The sequence below is a fragment of the Dermochelys coriacea genome, chromosome 3, assembly GCF_009764565.3.
Source record: "Dermochelys coriacea isolate rDerCor1 chromosome 3, rDerCor1.pri.v4, whole genome shotgun sequence".
Taxonomy (NCBI): Eukaryota; Metazoa; Chordata; order Testudines; family Dermochelyidae; genus Dermochelys; species Dermochelys coriacea.
The window spans coordinates 11571988-11590105 of NC_050070.1; the positions used below are offsets into that span (position 1 = coordinate 11571988).

At 44.3% G+C, this 18118-nt stretch overlaps 1 protein-coding gene across 5 annotated transcripts in view; it reads left to right on the top strand.

Moving 5' to 3' along the window:
- The window catches only part of PKHD1 (PKHD1 ciliary IPT domain containing fibrocystin/polyductin), a 405193-nt gene that overhangs the window by 62094 nt on the left and 324981 nt on the right, over positions 1-18118 (top strand). For all 5 annotated transcript variants that reach the window (XR_006279695.1, XM_043510113.1, XM_043510114.1 and 2 more), the window contains exons 27-32: positions 1668-1946; positions 5049-5179; positions 7037-7172; positions 12551-12746; positions 13242-13309; positions 15632-17257. Coding sequence is in view for 4 of the 5 variants with exons in the window: in XM_043510113.1 (XP_043366048.1) it covers positions 1668-1946; positions 5049-5179; positions 7037-7172; positions 12551-12746; positions 13242-13309; positions 15632-17257 (2436 nt within the window). In the remaining variant the exon portion in view is untranslated. The remainder of the gene's footprint in view (positions 1-1667; positions 1947-5048; positions 5180-7036; positions 7173-12550; positions 12747-13241; positions 13310-15631; positions 17258-18118) is intronic.

Sequence of the window (18118 nt, forward strand, 5' to 3'; positions counted from 1 at the left end):
CAGAGAAGAGCCACGAGAATGATTAAAGGATTAGAAAACATGCCTTATGGAGATAGACTCAAGGAGCTCAATCGATTTAGCTTGTCAAAGAGATGGTTAAGGGATGACTTGATACAGTCTATCAGTACTTACATGGGGAACAACTATTTCATAATGGGATCTTCAGTCTAGCAGAGAAAGGTTCAACATGAGCCAATAGCTAGCAGTTGAAGCTAAACAAATTGAGACCAGAAATAAAGCATAAATTTATAACAGTGAGAGTAATTAACCACTGTAACAATTTATCAAGGGTTGTGGTGGATTCTCCACCACCGGCAATTTTTAAATCAAGGTTGGATGTTGTTCTAAAAGATGCTCTAGGAATAATTTTGGGCAAGTTCTATAGCCTACGCTATACAGAAGGTCAGACTAGATGATTACAATGGTCCTTTCTGGTCTCAAATCTATGAAGTCCCCTCCGGCCCAAGCAGCAGGGCTGGGAAGGCCCCTGAACCTAAAGGGGAGCTCTTTTGCGGTAAGCTGATTGAACTAAATTGGACCCCAGGAGAAGGGGACTGTTGTTTAAAGACTCTGGGTGTGAGTGGTTTATTTCTGAACCCTGAGAGCAGAGAGCCATGTACTTGCAGGCCACACGAGACCACAAGGGGGTGTGGTCAGGCACATTGCCTGATCTTCAGCTGTTGTACATCAGCATAACTACACTGAAGTCAACCAAGTTATGTTAAATCACACCGGGATCTAGTCCAATAGAATTAAACTGATGGTGGCCATTTTATTTTATAGCTTTCTTATCCCAGAATATTATATATAAGATGGACCGAATATCACAAAAGCAGGAATAGAGATGGCGATCAATTTATCTGAAAAAATTTACCTCTTTATTCAGTTTGTCTGACAACAGATAATTGTGTGTGCTGTTCATCTGTTTGATGCACTGTCCAAGCAAACATATTTCAGCCTATAGATTGGTTGCAGCCAATCTACTATTCATGGTGTGTGGTTGGTCACATAAATCACACAGTCTTATTCCTAATTCCTACTATAACTCCCATGAGGCAATGTGTTGCTATGGAAATGCAGCTTAATGTCCTGCTGAAGGGATTCAAAATGAAACGTTTTGGGTCAGTTCATGAAAATGAAATATTCCAATTTGGGTTGGGTGTTCCCGTGAAAAACTTTAATTTTTGTGGGAACTGCATTTTCTGTTAGAAAAACATTCAGGTGGAAAATTCCCAATCTACTCTGTTCTCCCATAATGTCTTGCAGCACTCACCTAGTTTTAGCGGAGACCAGAGGAAGGTATAGACTCGAGAGGGAGGAAAATGATAAACATAGAAGACTTCTGTTCTTGTTGTTTGTAGTGTGGTAGTGTCTATGAACCACCAGGGGTCAGGACCCCAATGTGCTAGGCACCATATGAGATCACAGTAAAAGTACAAGAAAAGAGACAAAAGGTGAATGTGACAGACTCGGGAGGAGCAGAGGGAAACAATTTTTTACATTGTGATGACAATAGTTTTGCTAGGCACTCATATAACTAGGGTGATGAGACTGCCATAAATGCTTAGGCACAGTTAGTCTAAGCAGCTTCGTTGTTCTTGGGAAGCAAATTTGGGTGTCATTACTTAGTAACAGATTTGTAATTTTGTTTTAATTTATCCTTCCAGCTGACGGACTCTACACTAGAGTTTATATCACAGGGTCTGGCTTTGCTGAGGGCAGCCAAGCACTGCAGATAGAGGTGAACCACACAACCTGCCAAGTCATGACTTCAAATCAAACTGGTATAGTTTGCTGGATGAACATGTTACCAATGGGACTGTACCAGGTGACATTACTGGTGAGACCTTATGGGTTTGCTCGCAATGCCAGCAAAGGACAGGGCATCTACCTGAGAGTTAAGCCCAGGCTGGAAGCTATTGAACCTCCGACAACTTCAGAGATTGGTATGTCTGAATTCAATATAAGCTCTCACCTGAATATCTGCCTTTAGTATTATTGCTTTTGATAGGGTATTTTTTCAACATTTGTATATGGGGCTTTAGTGGCTCATCTCTCCACCTGACATGGGAGTGCCCAGGCACATTGCATGTGCCCAATGGAGTACAGTTTAATTTCTAGGAGCAGTGTTTCTCAGGAAGAGTTGCAGCTGGCTCTGGCTCTTCACTGGGCGTGCTACGTCTCCTGGCTAGCTGTCTTGCAGTGTGGATGGATATGGGTGTATGCTACAGCTCTGGATAGTGGTGAGAGTTTCATGGCTAATTTTCGCATGTCATTTTGAATGCTGCCTGTGAAGTGTAATAAATTACTATACTGTGTACTTTGAGTGACCAAATGGAAATTGTGTCTCTGGCTAGCTACAAAATCTACTGAGAACCTTAAAAAGCAAAGCCCAAACTGATATTTTCCCTCTCACCTTTAAAATATAAGAGGAAAAAGGAGGGCACTATCTCCTCTTTCTGAAAAAGAAACATTCCCAAGCTATCCATAGAGTTTAAGTCCAGAAGGAACCATTATGATCATCTAGTCTGACCTCCTGCATAACACAGGTCAGAGAATTCTACTGGGTGACTCCTATATCAAGCCCAGGGAAGGGGCAGGGTAGATCCTGGGTTGCCCTTAGAATAAAAAAAGTGATCTTGGACGTAAAAAGGTTGGAGACCTATAGAGAGAATATTTTAGAAAGGTGTCCAATCTTGTTTTAAAGAACTTGAGTGAAGGATCCACCACATTCCTTGGTAAATTGTTCCAGTGGTTAATCACCCCCGCTGTTAAACATTTATACCTTATTTCTAGCCTGCATTTATGCTTCCAGCCATTGAATTTCATTACAGCTGTTTGGTCAATTGAAAAGTCTGCTACTATCAGATGTTCTCCTTGTGTCGTTACCTACAGTCACCCCTTAATCTTCTCTTTGTTTCCTAAAGTCTGGTATACCTTTGAAAGCTGACCAATATATCAAGTTCACTTAGGGATCTGGTTTCTTTTTACTGACATAATCATACCAGGACAAGCCCTATTTTGGATGCAGTTATACTGGTATAAAGGTGCCTTATATTGGAATAGCTGATTCCTCTCTATATAGGAATAAGCTATACTGATATAAGTGTGACCCACTGGTTGGTGTGTGTTGTAAGTTCCACTCTATACTAATCTGCAAAGGATATGAGTAGTTGCCACCTCTAGTGGCAGAGGATTGGCTCATTAGTTCAAGCTATAGTGACTCATGTGTTGATCTGTAGGGGTCTCCCATTCAATCCCTGGTCTACTGGCCATAAAGGCAGCAGTTACGGAAGCACTTTTCTATTAGTATAACTGCTCCACGCTGGGGGGAGGGTTGTACAGCTATGACTATACCAGTATAGTTAAACTATACTAGTGTAGTTAAAGCAGTACAACACTTATCTGTAGACAGCTTGTAATCACTCGATGTAAGGCAAGCTTTCCAAACCTCAAATTGTTCTTGCAGCTATTTTCTGAAAGCTAGTCCATGGATCACCAGTGGCCTGCAAAACACTTCCTATTGGTCCCTGGAAAGCTGCCTGGGCACACGGTGTCAGTTTTTCCTGGTTTCCAGTTGCTACATCGCCTTAAAAGCCGCTAAAAATGCATTCAGTACTTCTCTAATGTTACTCTGCCATGTAAGAGCTTCGGGAGTGGCCACAAGGACATTATTTGACCACTAGTGGGAGAGGAGGTGGCCTGGCCAGGCTTGATTGGCAGGGGAGGTGAGCCACGTGGCAGTGAATGAGAGGGGAGATGGGTCCAGGAGACGCCGTGTCTATTGAAATGTGGTCCATTCTATGATGAAGTTGGAAGTCCCCTTGCTGTAGATCATGAGTTCTTAACCTGGGGGTTGTGAACAGGCTTCAGGGGTCATAACCCCCACCCCCTTTTCTTATGGCTAGATGGAGTGGGGGTCCCAGATGTTTCTGTTCTTACATGGATAGGGTCCTGGTACAGGGAAAGGTTGAGATTTGCTGCTGTACAACATTAAAAAAGAAGTAGGTACAAAGCTTTGGCCTTGTTTTTTTTCCCTCTCTACATGCCCAGTAATCTAACTCCTCTCCTGATTGCAATGATCTTTCACTCATTAAAAATAAAAACAAGTATATTGTTATCCTACATTGCACATGCTTTGAACATTTGTAATTGGAAAGAATTACAGCTTCCATCTGTGTTTTTAATTTCTTCCATTAAAATGCCTCTCCAATTCTCTCATAAAATATGCACACATGATTTTGCATATGGATATCAGTGCAGATATAAAATCTTATGTGCATTAATGGATATAAAGTACACATGAATAGTGTACACTTCATTTGGGGCTGTTTATCCTGCAGTCCCCACAGGAGAGACCTGGCTTAAGTTTTGAGTTGTGTTCCACTGTTGTAAACATAGGAAACTCAGACTTCTAGAGGGAGAGGCTACAGAGTATCTTCAAAAACAACGAGGAGTCTAGTGGCACCTTAAAGACTAACAGATTTATTTGGGCATAAGCTTTCGTGGGTGAAAAACCCACTACTTCAGATGCATGGAGTGAAAATTTCTGATACAGGCATAAATATACTGACACATGAAGAGAAGTACCCTACAAGTGGAGAACCAGTGTTGACAAGGCCAATTCAGTCAGGGTGGATGTGGTCCACTCCCAATAATTGATGAGGAGGTGTCAATACCAAGAGAGGGAAAGTTGCTTTTGTAGTGAGCCAGCCACTCCCAGTCCCTGTTCAAGCCCAAATTAATGGTGTCAAATTTGCAAATGAATTTTAGTTCTGCAGTTTCTCTTTTAAGTTTGTTTTTGAAGTTTTGTTGTTGAAGGATGGCTACTTTTAAATCTGTTATTGAATGTCCACAGAGATCGAAGTGTTCTCCTACTGGCTTTTGTATGTTACCATTCCTGACATCTGATTTGTGTCCATTTATTTTTTTACATAGAGACTGTCCGGTTTGGCCAATGTACATGGCAGAGGGGCATTGCTAGCACACAATGTCAGATATAACACTTTCTTTACACTGCACTTACAATGAAATCATTGGTTTTCTAGGAGGTTGCACAGTGATCCTCCGAGGGACTGGTTTTGACGGGATAAGCCTGGTGTTGTTTGGATCTCAACCCTGTCCAATTAACACCAACACCAGCAACTCAGTGAGGATTGAATGTGAAGTTCCCTCTCGGGTAAGAAACAGCATTTCATACTTGTCCATGTAGCCCAGTGGGCTAGCTTGCCTTCATTATATTTACTGCATTGCATTATATTCTGCTTTGCATTATATTCAGCAGTAATGCAAAAAACCTTCAGGCCTGTATACTGTAAGACATTAGCTTCAGCAAGTTAGCATAAGGTTTGAGACCTACGATCTTTGAACAGATAAACGGCCCAATGGAAAAACCCCAAGTATTTGGGAAGCAGAAAATAGAGTTTAAGGGAAAGTTCTGACTACAGGTAAATAATTCAGCCACAGAAGTGTTCTAGCAACGAACTGATGTCCATAACAGCTACATGAGATACATTTAAGGCTAGTCTGCTTGCTTGCCTATATATATTCCTTTTCTTATAAGTTTCTTATTTTCTTATAGGTTTGATTATTTGTTTTTTTTATAATAGGTTTATGTTAGGGTATATTTTGGCTGTAACACAAAGGACCTGCAGGCCACATCCTATATGGTGAGCTAAGGCAAAGTTAGTATACATGTGTCTGGGACCTTTCACCTAGATAAATGGAGCTAAAGCATAAGGCCTATATATGACGGCAACCTTTAACATAGAGGATGCATTGAAATAGGTTGGCATAGGGGCTTTCCTAAATTTAGACTTTTAAACGTAACAGGTACACCACAACTTAGAACGTGGAAAGAACTGAAATAACCAGTTAGGACAGAAATAGCAAATGTCAAACCTAACCACAAAAGGGCCATGGTAACAAATTGACGTATATAAGTTGAGATCATTGATATACTAACCTATAGGAAAAAGACACTCCAATATCAGTGAGGTGAGGAAATATAAATAAGGAGAAGGGAAAAATCCCCTACTGAATATGCATCAAACATAACGGTGTCAGTGTAACATATTATGAAAGAGACATCCCAGCCTAGGGGTAGTAGGAGAGAGAGAAGTAGTCCCTGGGAGGTGCCAGAATGATGGCCACTGGTGATGATGGGGAAGGTGATGATGAGGAAGATAATGGCTAACATTTTAGGTTGTTCTACAAGGGCTGATATGAGTATATGGATGTGCAGATGTACATTCTGTAGAATCTCTATCTACCTTACTAAGTTGGGGTGTTTGTGACTCTGCTAACTGTATTAATAAACTATATTTGTAAATATAAAAGAGTTCCTATATTGTGAGTGTTGCAACTGTACACATCAGGGTTCCCAACTATATAATAATTTAAATAATACTGGGCCTGATCTTGGGGCAAGAACCTGTCAACCCTCAAAGTGATAACTGGGGATTCTTAAGTAATCAATATAATTAATACAGATCAGGTTACACCCATCTGGGGAGAATCAATTTGCAGAGGTGTGGGAGAGGCTCATGTGGCCCTTTCTTTTGTATCTATATGTTCATCACCGGTGGATTGCTTGCAGGCTATATGTGTCCAAGAGGTTAAATGCTGTTCCAAGTCAATGATTGCAAACACCAGGCTCAGTAGTGAAGCTTCACACAAACAGAAGTGGAACTAGCACTACAAACTTTTGGCTCCAGCAACATATGTCCATACCACTTGAGCTAAAGGAGACTCTCTGGCTGTTGTAGTAGGGTTAGGGCTCATATTCTCTGGAGGCACCCACTACTGAGCATCATAATCGCACACACTTGAGCAGAGGGCAGTGGTGGCCAAACATGTTAGTCAGCACCTTGCCATGACCCATCTTGGGTTCTACTTATGCTCTATGGATGCTTCTCTAGCTGATAAACTCAGGTCAGGACATTACTGCTCTTATTCTTGCATGTAAGGGAAGGAGGCACTTGTATTTTTCTAGGACATGTTAATCTCTGCTCTTTTTTCAAACTCTGTTTTCCAGGGGGATGAAGAATACGTTGTCCCTGTGACACTAACCGCTGGGTCCCAGTCTGCCACGTTCACCGAGGTGTTTAAGTATGATCCTTCTTTAAATCCTGCCATTGTATCGCTGAGCAGAAACAGAAGCAGCACAGCAGGTGACAATGCAAAGAGTCTCGAAATGCAAAGAGATGGCTGGTGTAAAAATATAACTGCTCTAAAAAGTTTCATTTTCCATTGTCGTCAACAACACGGGCAGGGCAGAGGCACTAGGTGACTAAGAGGACTGGGGATTGCTGCTGGCACATGGAGCCTTTTACTCCCAGGTCACCAGTTCCAGTAGTGAAGACTCTTGCCATCTGATGGTGCCCCTGTGGCCCATGTGAGAAGAGTCGTTGGTTTCAGCTTAATAAAGCGGGGTGTCCATATTTATAAACCATCATCACAGCTGGGTGTCCTGCTGGCATGGTGAGCAGTCCAGGGATGAGAATGGACCATAGAGACTGACCTATCCTTGCGTCCCTGAGGTAATCCAAATTCAGGGCATAGTAGCATGTGTGTAGTGTGGGGCCAGGAACGAGGAAGAACTTGCTTTGCTACTGTCCAGACTATATCTGTAATAGGAGGTATAATAATAACACACCTCTCATCACTTTTCATCAGTAGATCTCAAAGCACTTTTGAAAAGAGATCTGGCTGAAAAGTTTCTGATGAAACAGTATCTCAGGCCAGGATCGAATTTCTGGAAAAAGAGAGAGAAGCCCCCACAGACTAGTCAATAGCTCAGTGATTAGGGCACTCAGTATGATATGGGGAATTGAACATGGGTTCTCTGTCTGCTAAGTGACTGACCAAATGAATAGGCTTTTGGCTTTTCTGGGTGTCCTTTCTCTCTCTCTCTCTCTTTTTTTTTTTTTTAAATGAAAAATCTCAATAGGCTCATTTTCATTCTGTAATGGAACAAAACTGTCAAAACCTCCAAACGTTTCAGTAAATGGAATTCTTGTTTTCTGGCCAGCCCTAGTAAGTATCATTAATCCCAATTTATAGATGGGTAAACTGAGGCACAGGGCAGTCAAGTGACTTGCTCAAGGTCATCCAGCAGACCAGTGCCAGAGCAGCACCCAGGTCTCCTGAGTACCAGGCTCTATACCTTAGGCCATATTGCCTCTCAGAAAGTTTCAGTTCTCAAGCCAGCCTCATACTGCTCCACATCTGAGCACATTCCATGTAAAATCAATTGTTATATTGAAGTCCCTAGTGAACTTGATGGACTCTCTAGCATCTCCATTTTCAAGGCCAAAACTCTGCTTGGGGTAGAGTTTGCATGTTTAATTTATCTTTTATGAATTTCTTCTCTTTAAATGTTGTTGGTTGCTCAGAGTTGAAGGTTACATGGGGTGTCAGTGGTGTGAAAGTCACTTTTATTGTGGAAAGGCATTTCTGAAGGGGGAAAGGTTTCGCAGCCGACAGCCAGGCTCTGGATTTGCCTGATCTCCTCTGGCAGCTTGCTCCATGGCCAGCTCCAACACCTTCTGCAAATATGTAGTTCACTGAAAATAAAATAGTGGAGCCACATGTCCCTCTGAAAACTTAGCCCATTGGATGTAAATATTTACTAACTTTGTCTTCTTGCCCCCATTATCACTTTTTTTCAGTTATCTTAAGAGTAGTTTCCTAATGCTGAAGCCTTTTGTTTTTAGCAAATATTTCCCGGCCAAGAACATGAAAGGTGCTCATGCCAGCCTACTAGATCTAGAATGTAACACCTCTCTCTCTACCTGAGGAGACAAGTATTGCCAGTCAGCAGCTGCCTGGTTATTGCCACGGTTAGATATAGGGGTTGGACTGAACGATCTGGACCAAGAGGAAATGGGAGAGTGGGGAATCAGTTGCTGACCCCAGAGCTAACACAGCGAGCTTAGTTTAGCAGACAGCCCTTATAGCTTATAGACTTCAAGCAATAGCTTATAGATATTTGGCATGTGAGATTGCAGCCCAAATGCAATGGGCAGGCGATGTTGTGTTTAATAGATAGGGTGCTGGACTGGAAGTCAGGTGGGTTCCAGTCCCAGCTCTGTTGTTGAGCTGCTCTCTGACAAGTCACTTTACCTCTCCTATCCTTTATCTGTCTTGTGTATTTAGGTTGTAAACACTCTGAGGCAGGAGCTGTTGTAATGCTGACAGCCCCCGGTCATCGGTGGGCAGGATCAAACTGGGGATCTCTGGAGCGTAGTGCATGAGCCTCTACAGCATGAGCTAAAAGCCAGCTGCCTTTTAGCTAATGCTGTAGGGCAGACTCATTAATCTCTTGCTCCGAATGGTCTCGGTGCCACTAGCTGGGACAGAACACCACACCCAGGCGGTGTGTGGGTTACACTGTCTCTTAGGATGTGTCTGTAGAGTACGAAGGACGATGGGGTTCTGATCTCAGTGGGGCCTCAAGGTACTACTGTAATATAAATACCACTGCCACATGTTGCCAGCCCAAGAAGATACCTGTGGTCTGAGATCCCGTTCTTGGGCAGGGGGACGAGTCAGAGTTTGACCTCACTCCTTGAGGTTGCCCAGAAGACCATGTGATGTGGGACCCCATCCCAGGAGCACGGGCAGAATGTTGTCAGCAGCAGAACCTGAACCCAACCATTTCACAATCATCACAGCCCTATGGTCTCGTTTCAGAGAGAGGGAACAGGAATGAAGAGTGGTGGAGTGGGGAGGGGGAAAGGAAGAACAGACCCTTCCATCCCCACACCGTCCTGTCTCTTTCAGTTTTTTTCTTTTCTCATCTGTCTTTTGACCCTATACAATCTCTCCACTATGCACTGTAATAAAACTCCCTCTAGGCTCACTACCCTGGCTGGACGTAGCACCAATGCAAGAGGCGAGCTGATCACCTTGCTTACTGCACACACAGAGTTTCTGTTCCATTTCCCTCTCGCCTTTTCATTTTCTAATACTGCAGAATGCCTAAATAAGGGAAAGTGTCCTTTATCATCTGAATATTATTCAGATACGATAACACCAAGGGGAGATTTTTCTAGCCTCAGGCAGCACAAGTGTATGGAACTTCTTAATGTTATAGAATCTCATGAATGGTGACGGTACTGGGAGTTTAACCTCTTATTCAGAAGTCGGTGACTTTGGCTTTTAATATAATTTTCCTCCTATCATAAAAATAAATAAATGATACCAATGCCTTCCAGGCATTTTCGGATTAAGCTGACAATTGACTGAGAGTCCAAAGAGTTCAGGTCATTGAAAGTCTGTGAAGTTGTATATATTAAAGTTTCAAACTTTATTTGACTGTGATGGCACTGAGCCCACTTAGAGAGAGTTAAATGAGTCTGCTCTATAGCCTTAGCTAACAGGCAGTTGGCTTTTCACTCATGCTCTAGAGGCTCATGTACTAAGTTCCAGAGGTCTCAGGTTCGATCCTGCCTGCCGACAACTGGGGTCTGTTGGTGTTACATAAACAGGTTTTCAGTGAGCTCTTCCCTGACATCTGGCAATGCACTGGGAGAAGAGACCTCAGGAGCAGACTGTATTTGCACAGACACACCGACTCTGCCTAGGTGTTCAGCAGCCAGGACGGCTTTGCCAAAGTGATCGGTTTTGGGTTACAGTTCACTTTAGTATTGAAATCAGGGCTAATGAAGTGGTATTATCCTTATTGTATGAGTGTTGGGCAGCAGGAGGGTACTTAGCCTGCCCTGATTGAAGGGGTCGCCCTAAACTGAACCTCACTTGCCAAGTGGGGGATAGGGATGCCAAATCCCAGTGAAAACAAGAGGGGTTGGGACAGATGGTCCTGTGGTGTGGTGTGGACTCTGCATAAAGAATCCTAGACATCCTAGACCCTCCCCTCCCCTAAAGACAGAGCTGATGGAACCGTGTTTCTGTTCAGTTATTACTTGAGCTGAAATCACTGATGAGCAGGTCTAGGGGCTAAGACTTAGACCTGGTCTGGGGACAGTGTTGCAGTAATAGACAATGAACAGGCAGCTGCCCAGAGGTTGCCCACCACCCAGTGAAATCACAAAGAGTTGAACTCAGTAAGAACGAGGCTAAGTGGGGGAACCTCAGAAAACGGCATTGCAGAAGTGGCAGCGAGCAGCCAGGGAAGGGTGGCAGAGATAACAGTAACAGCAAGCAGCTAGTGGCAGCAGAGATAACAGCGGTAGCTGTGTTGAGCCAGTTGCAGAGGTAGAGGTGTCATCTATGCCTGCTTGGGGGGCATTCTGTCCCCCTCTAGTAGCGACTAGGCCAGATAGAGATGAGCCTGCTACAGCCTGGGCTAAGAGAGATGTGTCTTTTAGCTCATGCAGTAGAGTCTCATGTATTTAGCTCCAGAGGTCCCAGGTTTGATCCTGGTTGCCGCCAACTGGCATCTGCTGGCATTACAGAGGCATTACTCAATGCCCCCTTCCCCTTTTTTCAGGGGTGGGAGGTGGACCTATGTGAATGCATTGCTGAACTCTGGGTCTTCGCTGACTAAGGCAACCAACTGTGAGTGGGATGCAGTGGAGGAAAAGGGGAGCGGTGTGTTAAATGGATATTTATTTGTTGAACTTTCCTGCTGCAAGGTGGAAAACTGAGCAAAGGACACTGCCCAATGTACTGTGGATGGGTGTTTGATTATGGTTACATGCTTTTGAATTGTGGTTGTGGTGTTTTCACAGATTAATGCTGAATTCCCTTTCCCTTTTTAATAAAAGTTTTCTTTTGTTATACACAGATTCAGTGCTTGTGGTCTACACTGCAGAGTTAGGTCGATGAAAGGCAGCTTATGTTGACTTAACTATGGAAACACCTACACTTAAATTTCGCTCCCATTGAATTAACTACCCCACTATGACAACTTAATAACTCCACCTCCATGAGCAGCGTAGAGTGAAGATTAATGTAGTTAGGTCGATGCAGTGTCAGTGTAGACACTGCGTTGCTTATGTCGACTGTCACTGGCTTTCAAGATCCTTCCCACCATGCCCCACGCCGACAGTACAATCAATACAAGCTCTCCTGGTGAGGATGTGCACTGATGACACAAGGAGCAAAGTGTAGACATGCACAAGTGGCGTAATTACTGAGGCAGCTGTATGCCAATGTAAGTTAGGTCGACTTAATTTTGCAGTGTAGATACGGCCTCTGAGGCGCCCAAGAGTGGTGTTTAGTTTTCCCAGGTTACTGGATGGGGGCTTGAGCTTTGGCCTTTGTGATGTAGGTTTGGGGGTTACAGTCCAGTTGCTAGTGCAGTGGGAAGGTGTCAACATCTGGAAAAAATGCCACTCCAGTTGGCAACTTGACTAGAGAGACAAAGGGATGGATGGGGGTCCATGGAGACTAACGTTCACTTTTCTAGAAGAGGCCCTCTAGCCCAGGGTTGATGCGAATGGGCGGGACAGTGTGCTGAACAAACTTGCATTGCCATAGCTTGTGTTGTGAAGAGACTTTTCTTGCTCTGACACTTGCCCATGCACTAGATTCACGGTATCAACAAACAATTCGACTGCTTCATGTATTCTCCTTTCCATAGGGCACCAGTCACTCCAGATTGGAATATCGTCATTCGCAAATTGTACAGGCCTGGATGTACAGGTCAAAATTGAGGACACAGTGGCACAGATCCAAGCACTAACAGCCTATGGTGTCGATGTAGTACTGCCTGCCCTGGCAGATGGATGGTACAACCTTTCTGTCATCATCAATGGCATTGCACTTGGCTCACATGGGTGAGTGAATGTGCCTGTTCCCTTGAGGATGTGAACTTCATTAGCTAAATTCTACTTGGGATTTTAGGGTTAACGGAAAAGCAAAGATAACATGGGCTCGGTATGAGAGCCAGCTTGCTAACAAAGAGCTCCGCTTTATGTTTTATAAATTATTAGCAATTACTACGACCCTGATTCAGGAGTGAATCCCTGTTCTTTAGTCCCACTGCAGTCTGTAGCACTGTGTACTGCTTCAGTAGTATTTGTAATATCTGTCCCTTCATGTTGCTCTGTAGGGACCCTGACCAGCTAGTTACATGCCTGGGCTCCAAGGGAAGAGTGTCTTTGTGGACTGGAATGATAATGACTTGTAAGAGGGCACCTGGGAGATAGCATGGAACCAAGCAGGAGACGTAGGGAGGCTATTCGGGAATCCGGCCAGGAAAGGCAAGGGAAAAAAAGCATGTGGGATAAAAAGGAAAAGTAAAGGACTGATCCCGTGTTTATGTTTTGCAGAATTGATCCATTCATTCAGTACACCACTGAGATCCTCAGCATAGAGCCCTGCAGTGGCTCCATTCTGGGTAAATACAGCGCTTAATTTGCAATGAAAGAGGTGCTGGGGCTCAAGCAATTTTTTTTTTTACTTTCATAATTTATGCGGCAAACCTAGAGGTGCTGGAATTATGAACTGCCAAGCTTGGAGGTGCCGGGACTCAGCCCTGGCACAAATTAAGCACTGGGTAAATAGCATCACCACTTCTGGAGGCCATCAAGGGATCAAGGACTCATCTCCCCTCTGGGACTGGGAAGGACCTCCAATTCCACATCTGTTCAGATGACGGCATTTGTAAATGTGTGAACCCTTATTATGTGGACTTGTATTGACAGGCAGCAGCTGCCTGCCAGGGACTCTCTGGGTGTGTGTGAGTGTACTGAGCAGCCCACCTGTGGATTGTCTGGCTAATATTGGAACAAGTTGGCCATAGGGTTGATGACAAGGTCCCCTGTCCTTTGAATTTGTTTCTCCTCATGAATGAACCAAATGAACAAAAACCACTCACACCTGAATAACTGGTGCTGGCTTTTTCAGTCTGGAGATCCCAGGGTGTAACATTAAATGTGCATACATCTTTGAGATACACGAGGAGTCACACTAGGACTAAAACTGACCATAAATCTTTGCAGGATCAGGGCCCAAGTGAAGTGTCTCTATTGCTTTGCTGTGTAGCAGATACGGAGGCAACGAACATTTTAAGTTGTAGACAATTAAGTTGTAGATTTTGCTCTGTCTCACACCAGTGTAAATCAGCAGTAACTCCACTGAACTCAGTGGAGCTCCTCCAGTGTAAATCTGGAGTTAGGAAAAGGAGAATCTGGCCCTTGTGGGTGGGAGGGGATGCATAGTCTTATGCTTGAAGTGCAGGACTGGGAGCTAGAAACTCATGGATTCTATGGTTTGCCTTAGCCAAATCACTTAACTCCTCTGCTGGCCATAATCATAGAGGGGCTTTATGTTGGTTCATTAGTTAAAAAGTGTCAAATATTATTCAGCTTTGAGAGCTGATGCCAACTTAGATATAGCAAAGCCCATCAAACTGGAAGGTTAAATAATTAAAAACGGACTGTAGAAGAATTATCTTTTTAGAAGTAAATTTAAGGTTTAAGAAAAACTTGATTGGTTATGAATGATGTTCAGCTCCAGCAGCATGCCAAGCATGTTACCAACGAACATGGAGACAGGGATGCTACCCCAAAAAGTGTACTATCTTGGGATCGGGATGTCTCAGAACCAGTGTTGAGCGCGAAAGCTGGCCAAGTCATACTAGTTCCACTTTGCTGTTTTTTGAGAGGACTGGGATTTATTGAGTTGATGAAAAGATGTATTAAAACTTTCTAGAAAGTCGCATAGGATAGCCAGTGAATAGTCTATAGTCCAGGGCCACCTTATTTAATTTGGAGGAATATCCCACACAGTAACTACAGGCTGCAGCATGGGATGCGCCACTTTGAAGTCAGTGGAGGCTGATTGGCTCAGGATGGAGTATTGCAAGCTGGGATATGGAGTTTCATATGGTGCATCTTTGTATTAAAGATGACACTAGTGGCAATCTGCTCAGTTTTCTGCCATTAACATGTGGCCTCTTGATGTCATGGCAGGTTACCAATACAGTCTTGAATTGGGCAAGATTTGGGCACACCTTGCTATTGGGTCGTCCAAAAACTGTCATGTTAATGAAGCTGTCAACAAATTATATAGCTCCTAGGGAGAGCTATCTTGCTGAAGCACTTGCCAAAGATCTTGTGGTGTTTAGGCTTGGAATAGAGGAATTTAGGCCTGCGTGATAGCAGCTGAAAGTCTGAGCTCACCCCACTGATTTGCTTAATCTTCTTCCTAGCAGACAAAGGGTTAGCTTTGGTGATGTCTGTACTGCAGTCTGATATTTTTCCACCGCTACATAGTGTTGCATCACAGCCTCATGTGCAAGTTAGTTCATGCCACTCTGCACAAGGAGGAGGGGGCAAGCCCATACACCAGGGATGTACAGCTGGAATGCAGCTGCCAGGCAAACAGTGATCACAGGGCAAAATGGCCAGTTTTGAAGAATCCTGTGCTCGGCAAACCTGTCCTTAGGACGCAGGAATTAGAATTTTTCAAACTCTCGCTGCTCTCCCCATGTTACATTGTTAAATGTTACACACTGGGATGCAGTGGTGTGGGAGGGCTCGATGTAGGAAGCAGTGTCATATAAACTGTGGTGATCAGGTGCCAATGAACCTCGTTTTAAGGGCAGAAGAGGCTGAGACAATGCAGCTGTAGAAATCTAAATGGAGTTTCGCCATATTAGAATTCACTCTGAGCTGATTTCATGGTGCTAACCGTTTGATTTGATCTGTACCCCTAGGTGGAACAATCCTCACAATCTCTGGAAAAGGCTTTAGCCAAAACTCTTCTCGGATTTTAGTCTTTATAGGCACACAAGCCTGTGATGTTACCCGCTTGGTGGAAGAGACAGTATTGTGCCAGAGCCCACCGGCTGCTGACTTCTCCAATATAGAGTCCCAGGACATCTCAGCACTAGTGAGGGTGTTCATTGGTAACAGATCGTTTCCACTCCTTCCCTCCTGGAGCTTCCCAAAGAGGAATATCACCTTTACTTACCAGATGGCTTTGACTCCGGTAGTTACCTCTGTGGAAGTAGAAATGAAGAATGATAGCCTGTGGCTGGGCATAGAAGGAATAAATATAACTGGTTCAGTGGCTAAGCTGGGAGACTCTGAATGTGAGCTGGAGTTTCAATGCGCCAATGAATCCACAACCCTTTCTCAATGTTCCTTCCCACTGAGCACTATGGAACCTGGGATCCATCCCATCAGAGTTCTCCAGAAGCAGCTGGGCTATGCCAACATGACGGCAGCACTGCAGACCTTTACATTAGTCCCAGAGGTAAAGGCCATAATTCCATCACAAGGCTCAGCTTGTGGTGGGCTGTTGCTCACTATATCCGGTCTTGCTCTAAAATCCCGGAGGAATTCAGTTCATGTGAGCCTGACGGGTAACTATACTTGTGAGATCCACAGCGTGGATTACAATAGGATCAGCTGTACTCTTCTTCCAAGGGAACCTCCTCTGGGTGACTGGTGGTTGCCTGATGCAGCTCAAGTCCTTAATGTCACAGTGACTGTAAATGGAATCCACAGTGTCTGCCTCACAGACTGTGCACTCCACCTTCTGAAAGAGTGGACCCCTAGAGTAGATGCTGTGGTCTGGGAGATCAATGAGACACTGTCATCTCTGCTGATCAGAGGCCAGAGATTAGCTTTGGCAATTGATGAACTTGTGATACAAGTGGACAACCGTGTCTCTTGTAATATAACTTTCTGGAATGAGACCAGCATAAAATGCCAGACAGGCAGCCTTTCCCCAGGTGAGCACAGCCTTTCTGTGTCCAACAGAAGAAGCGGGCATGCTTGCTTCAGCAGGGATTCCCATATCTTCACCGTCATTCCTTGTGTGCTCAAATTTTACCCACAAAATTTCAGTACCAATGGTGGGGGCCTTCTTTCCATACAAGGGGCAGCACTGAAAGGAAGAAACAGCACTTCCATTCTTGTTGGGAACCGACCCTGCCTCATTACAGATGTCAACTATGTAGTTCTCCGGTGCTCTGTTCCTCTGGGCAATGGAATCCATGCTTTAGCTCTAGAAATAGATGGCATCTCCTACCACCTGGGTGAAATAAGTTATAGTGAAGAGTTCACCCCCATTTTCCTTTTCCTTCGGCCTCCAGTGGGTCTCCTTTTAACAATGACTGTGTCACAGATCACGGGGGTGGAAAGAATGCATGTTTCCATTGGTAACTCCCCCTGCACCAACATCACTGGCAATCACACCACTTTGCAGTGCTCGGCTCCCCGGCTTCCTGCTGGAGAATACCGGGTCCTTGGCAGCGACTTCATCCGAGGCTGGGCTTCGTCAAACTTGACATTCACCTCTCATCTTACTGTCACATCCACACGCAACAACTGGGGTAAGTGCATGAGTGGTTCTGAATGACTGTCTCTGGGTAGTAGCAGTGACAGAGATGTCACAGTTTGTATTTGGAGTTTGTAAGAGAGGAAATCACTAGTGACCCCCTCCCCCTTCGACAAACACACCAAAATCTAGAGTATTGGGGGAGTGAATGTGGCCTGATTTGTTTCTTCCACAGACTATGAGCAAGTGTCCTGGCTGGGGATCTGTCAGCTGCTTACATGCTAAATTCTCTTGTTTTCAGGAATTCATAATGTGAATTCCCACAGTATTCTTGCCAGCAAACTAAAGAAGTATGGGCTGGATGAATGGACTATAAGGTGGATAGAAAGCTGGCTAGATCATCGGCCTCAACGGGTAGTGATCAATGGCTCCATGTCTAGTTAGCAGCCGGTATCAAGCGGAGTGCCCCAAGGGTTGGTCCTAGGGCCGTTTTTGTTCAATATCTTCATTAATGATCTAGAGGATGGCGCGGACTGCACCCTCAGCAAGTTTGCAGATGACACTAAACTGGGAGGAGAGGTAGATATGCTGGAAGGTAGGGATAGGATACAGAGGGACCTAGACAAACTAGAGGATTGGGCCCAAAGAAATCTGATGAGGTTCAACAAGGACAAATGCAGAGTCCTGCACTTAGGATGGAAGAATCCCATGCACCGCTACAGACTAGGGACCGAATGGCTAGGCAGCAGTTCTGCAGAAAAGGACCTAGGGGTTACAGTGGAGGAGAAGCTGGATATGAGTCAACAGTGTGCCCTTGTTACCAAGAAGGCTAATAACATTTTGGGCTGTATAAGTAGGAGCATTGCCAGCAGATCGAGGGACGTGATCATTCTCCTCTATTCAGCATTGATGAGGC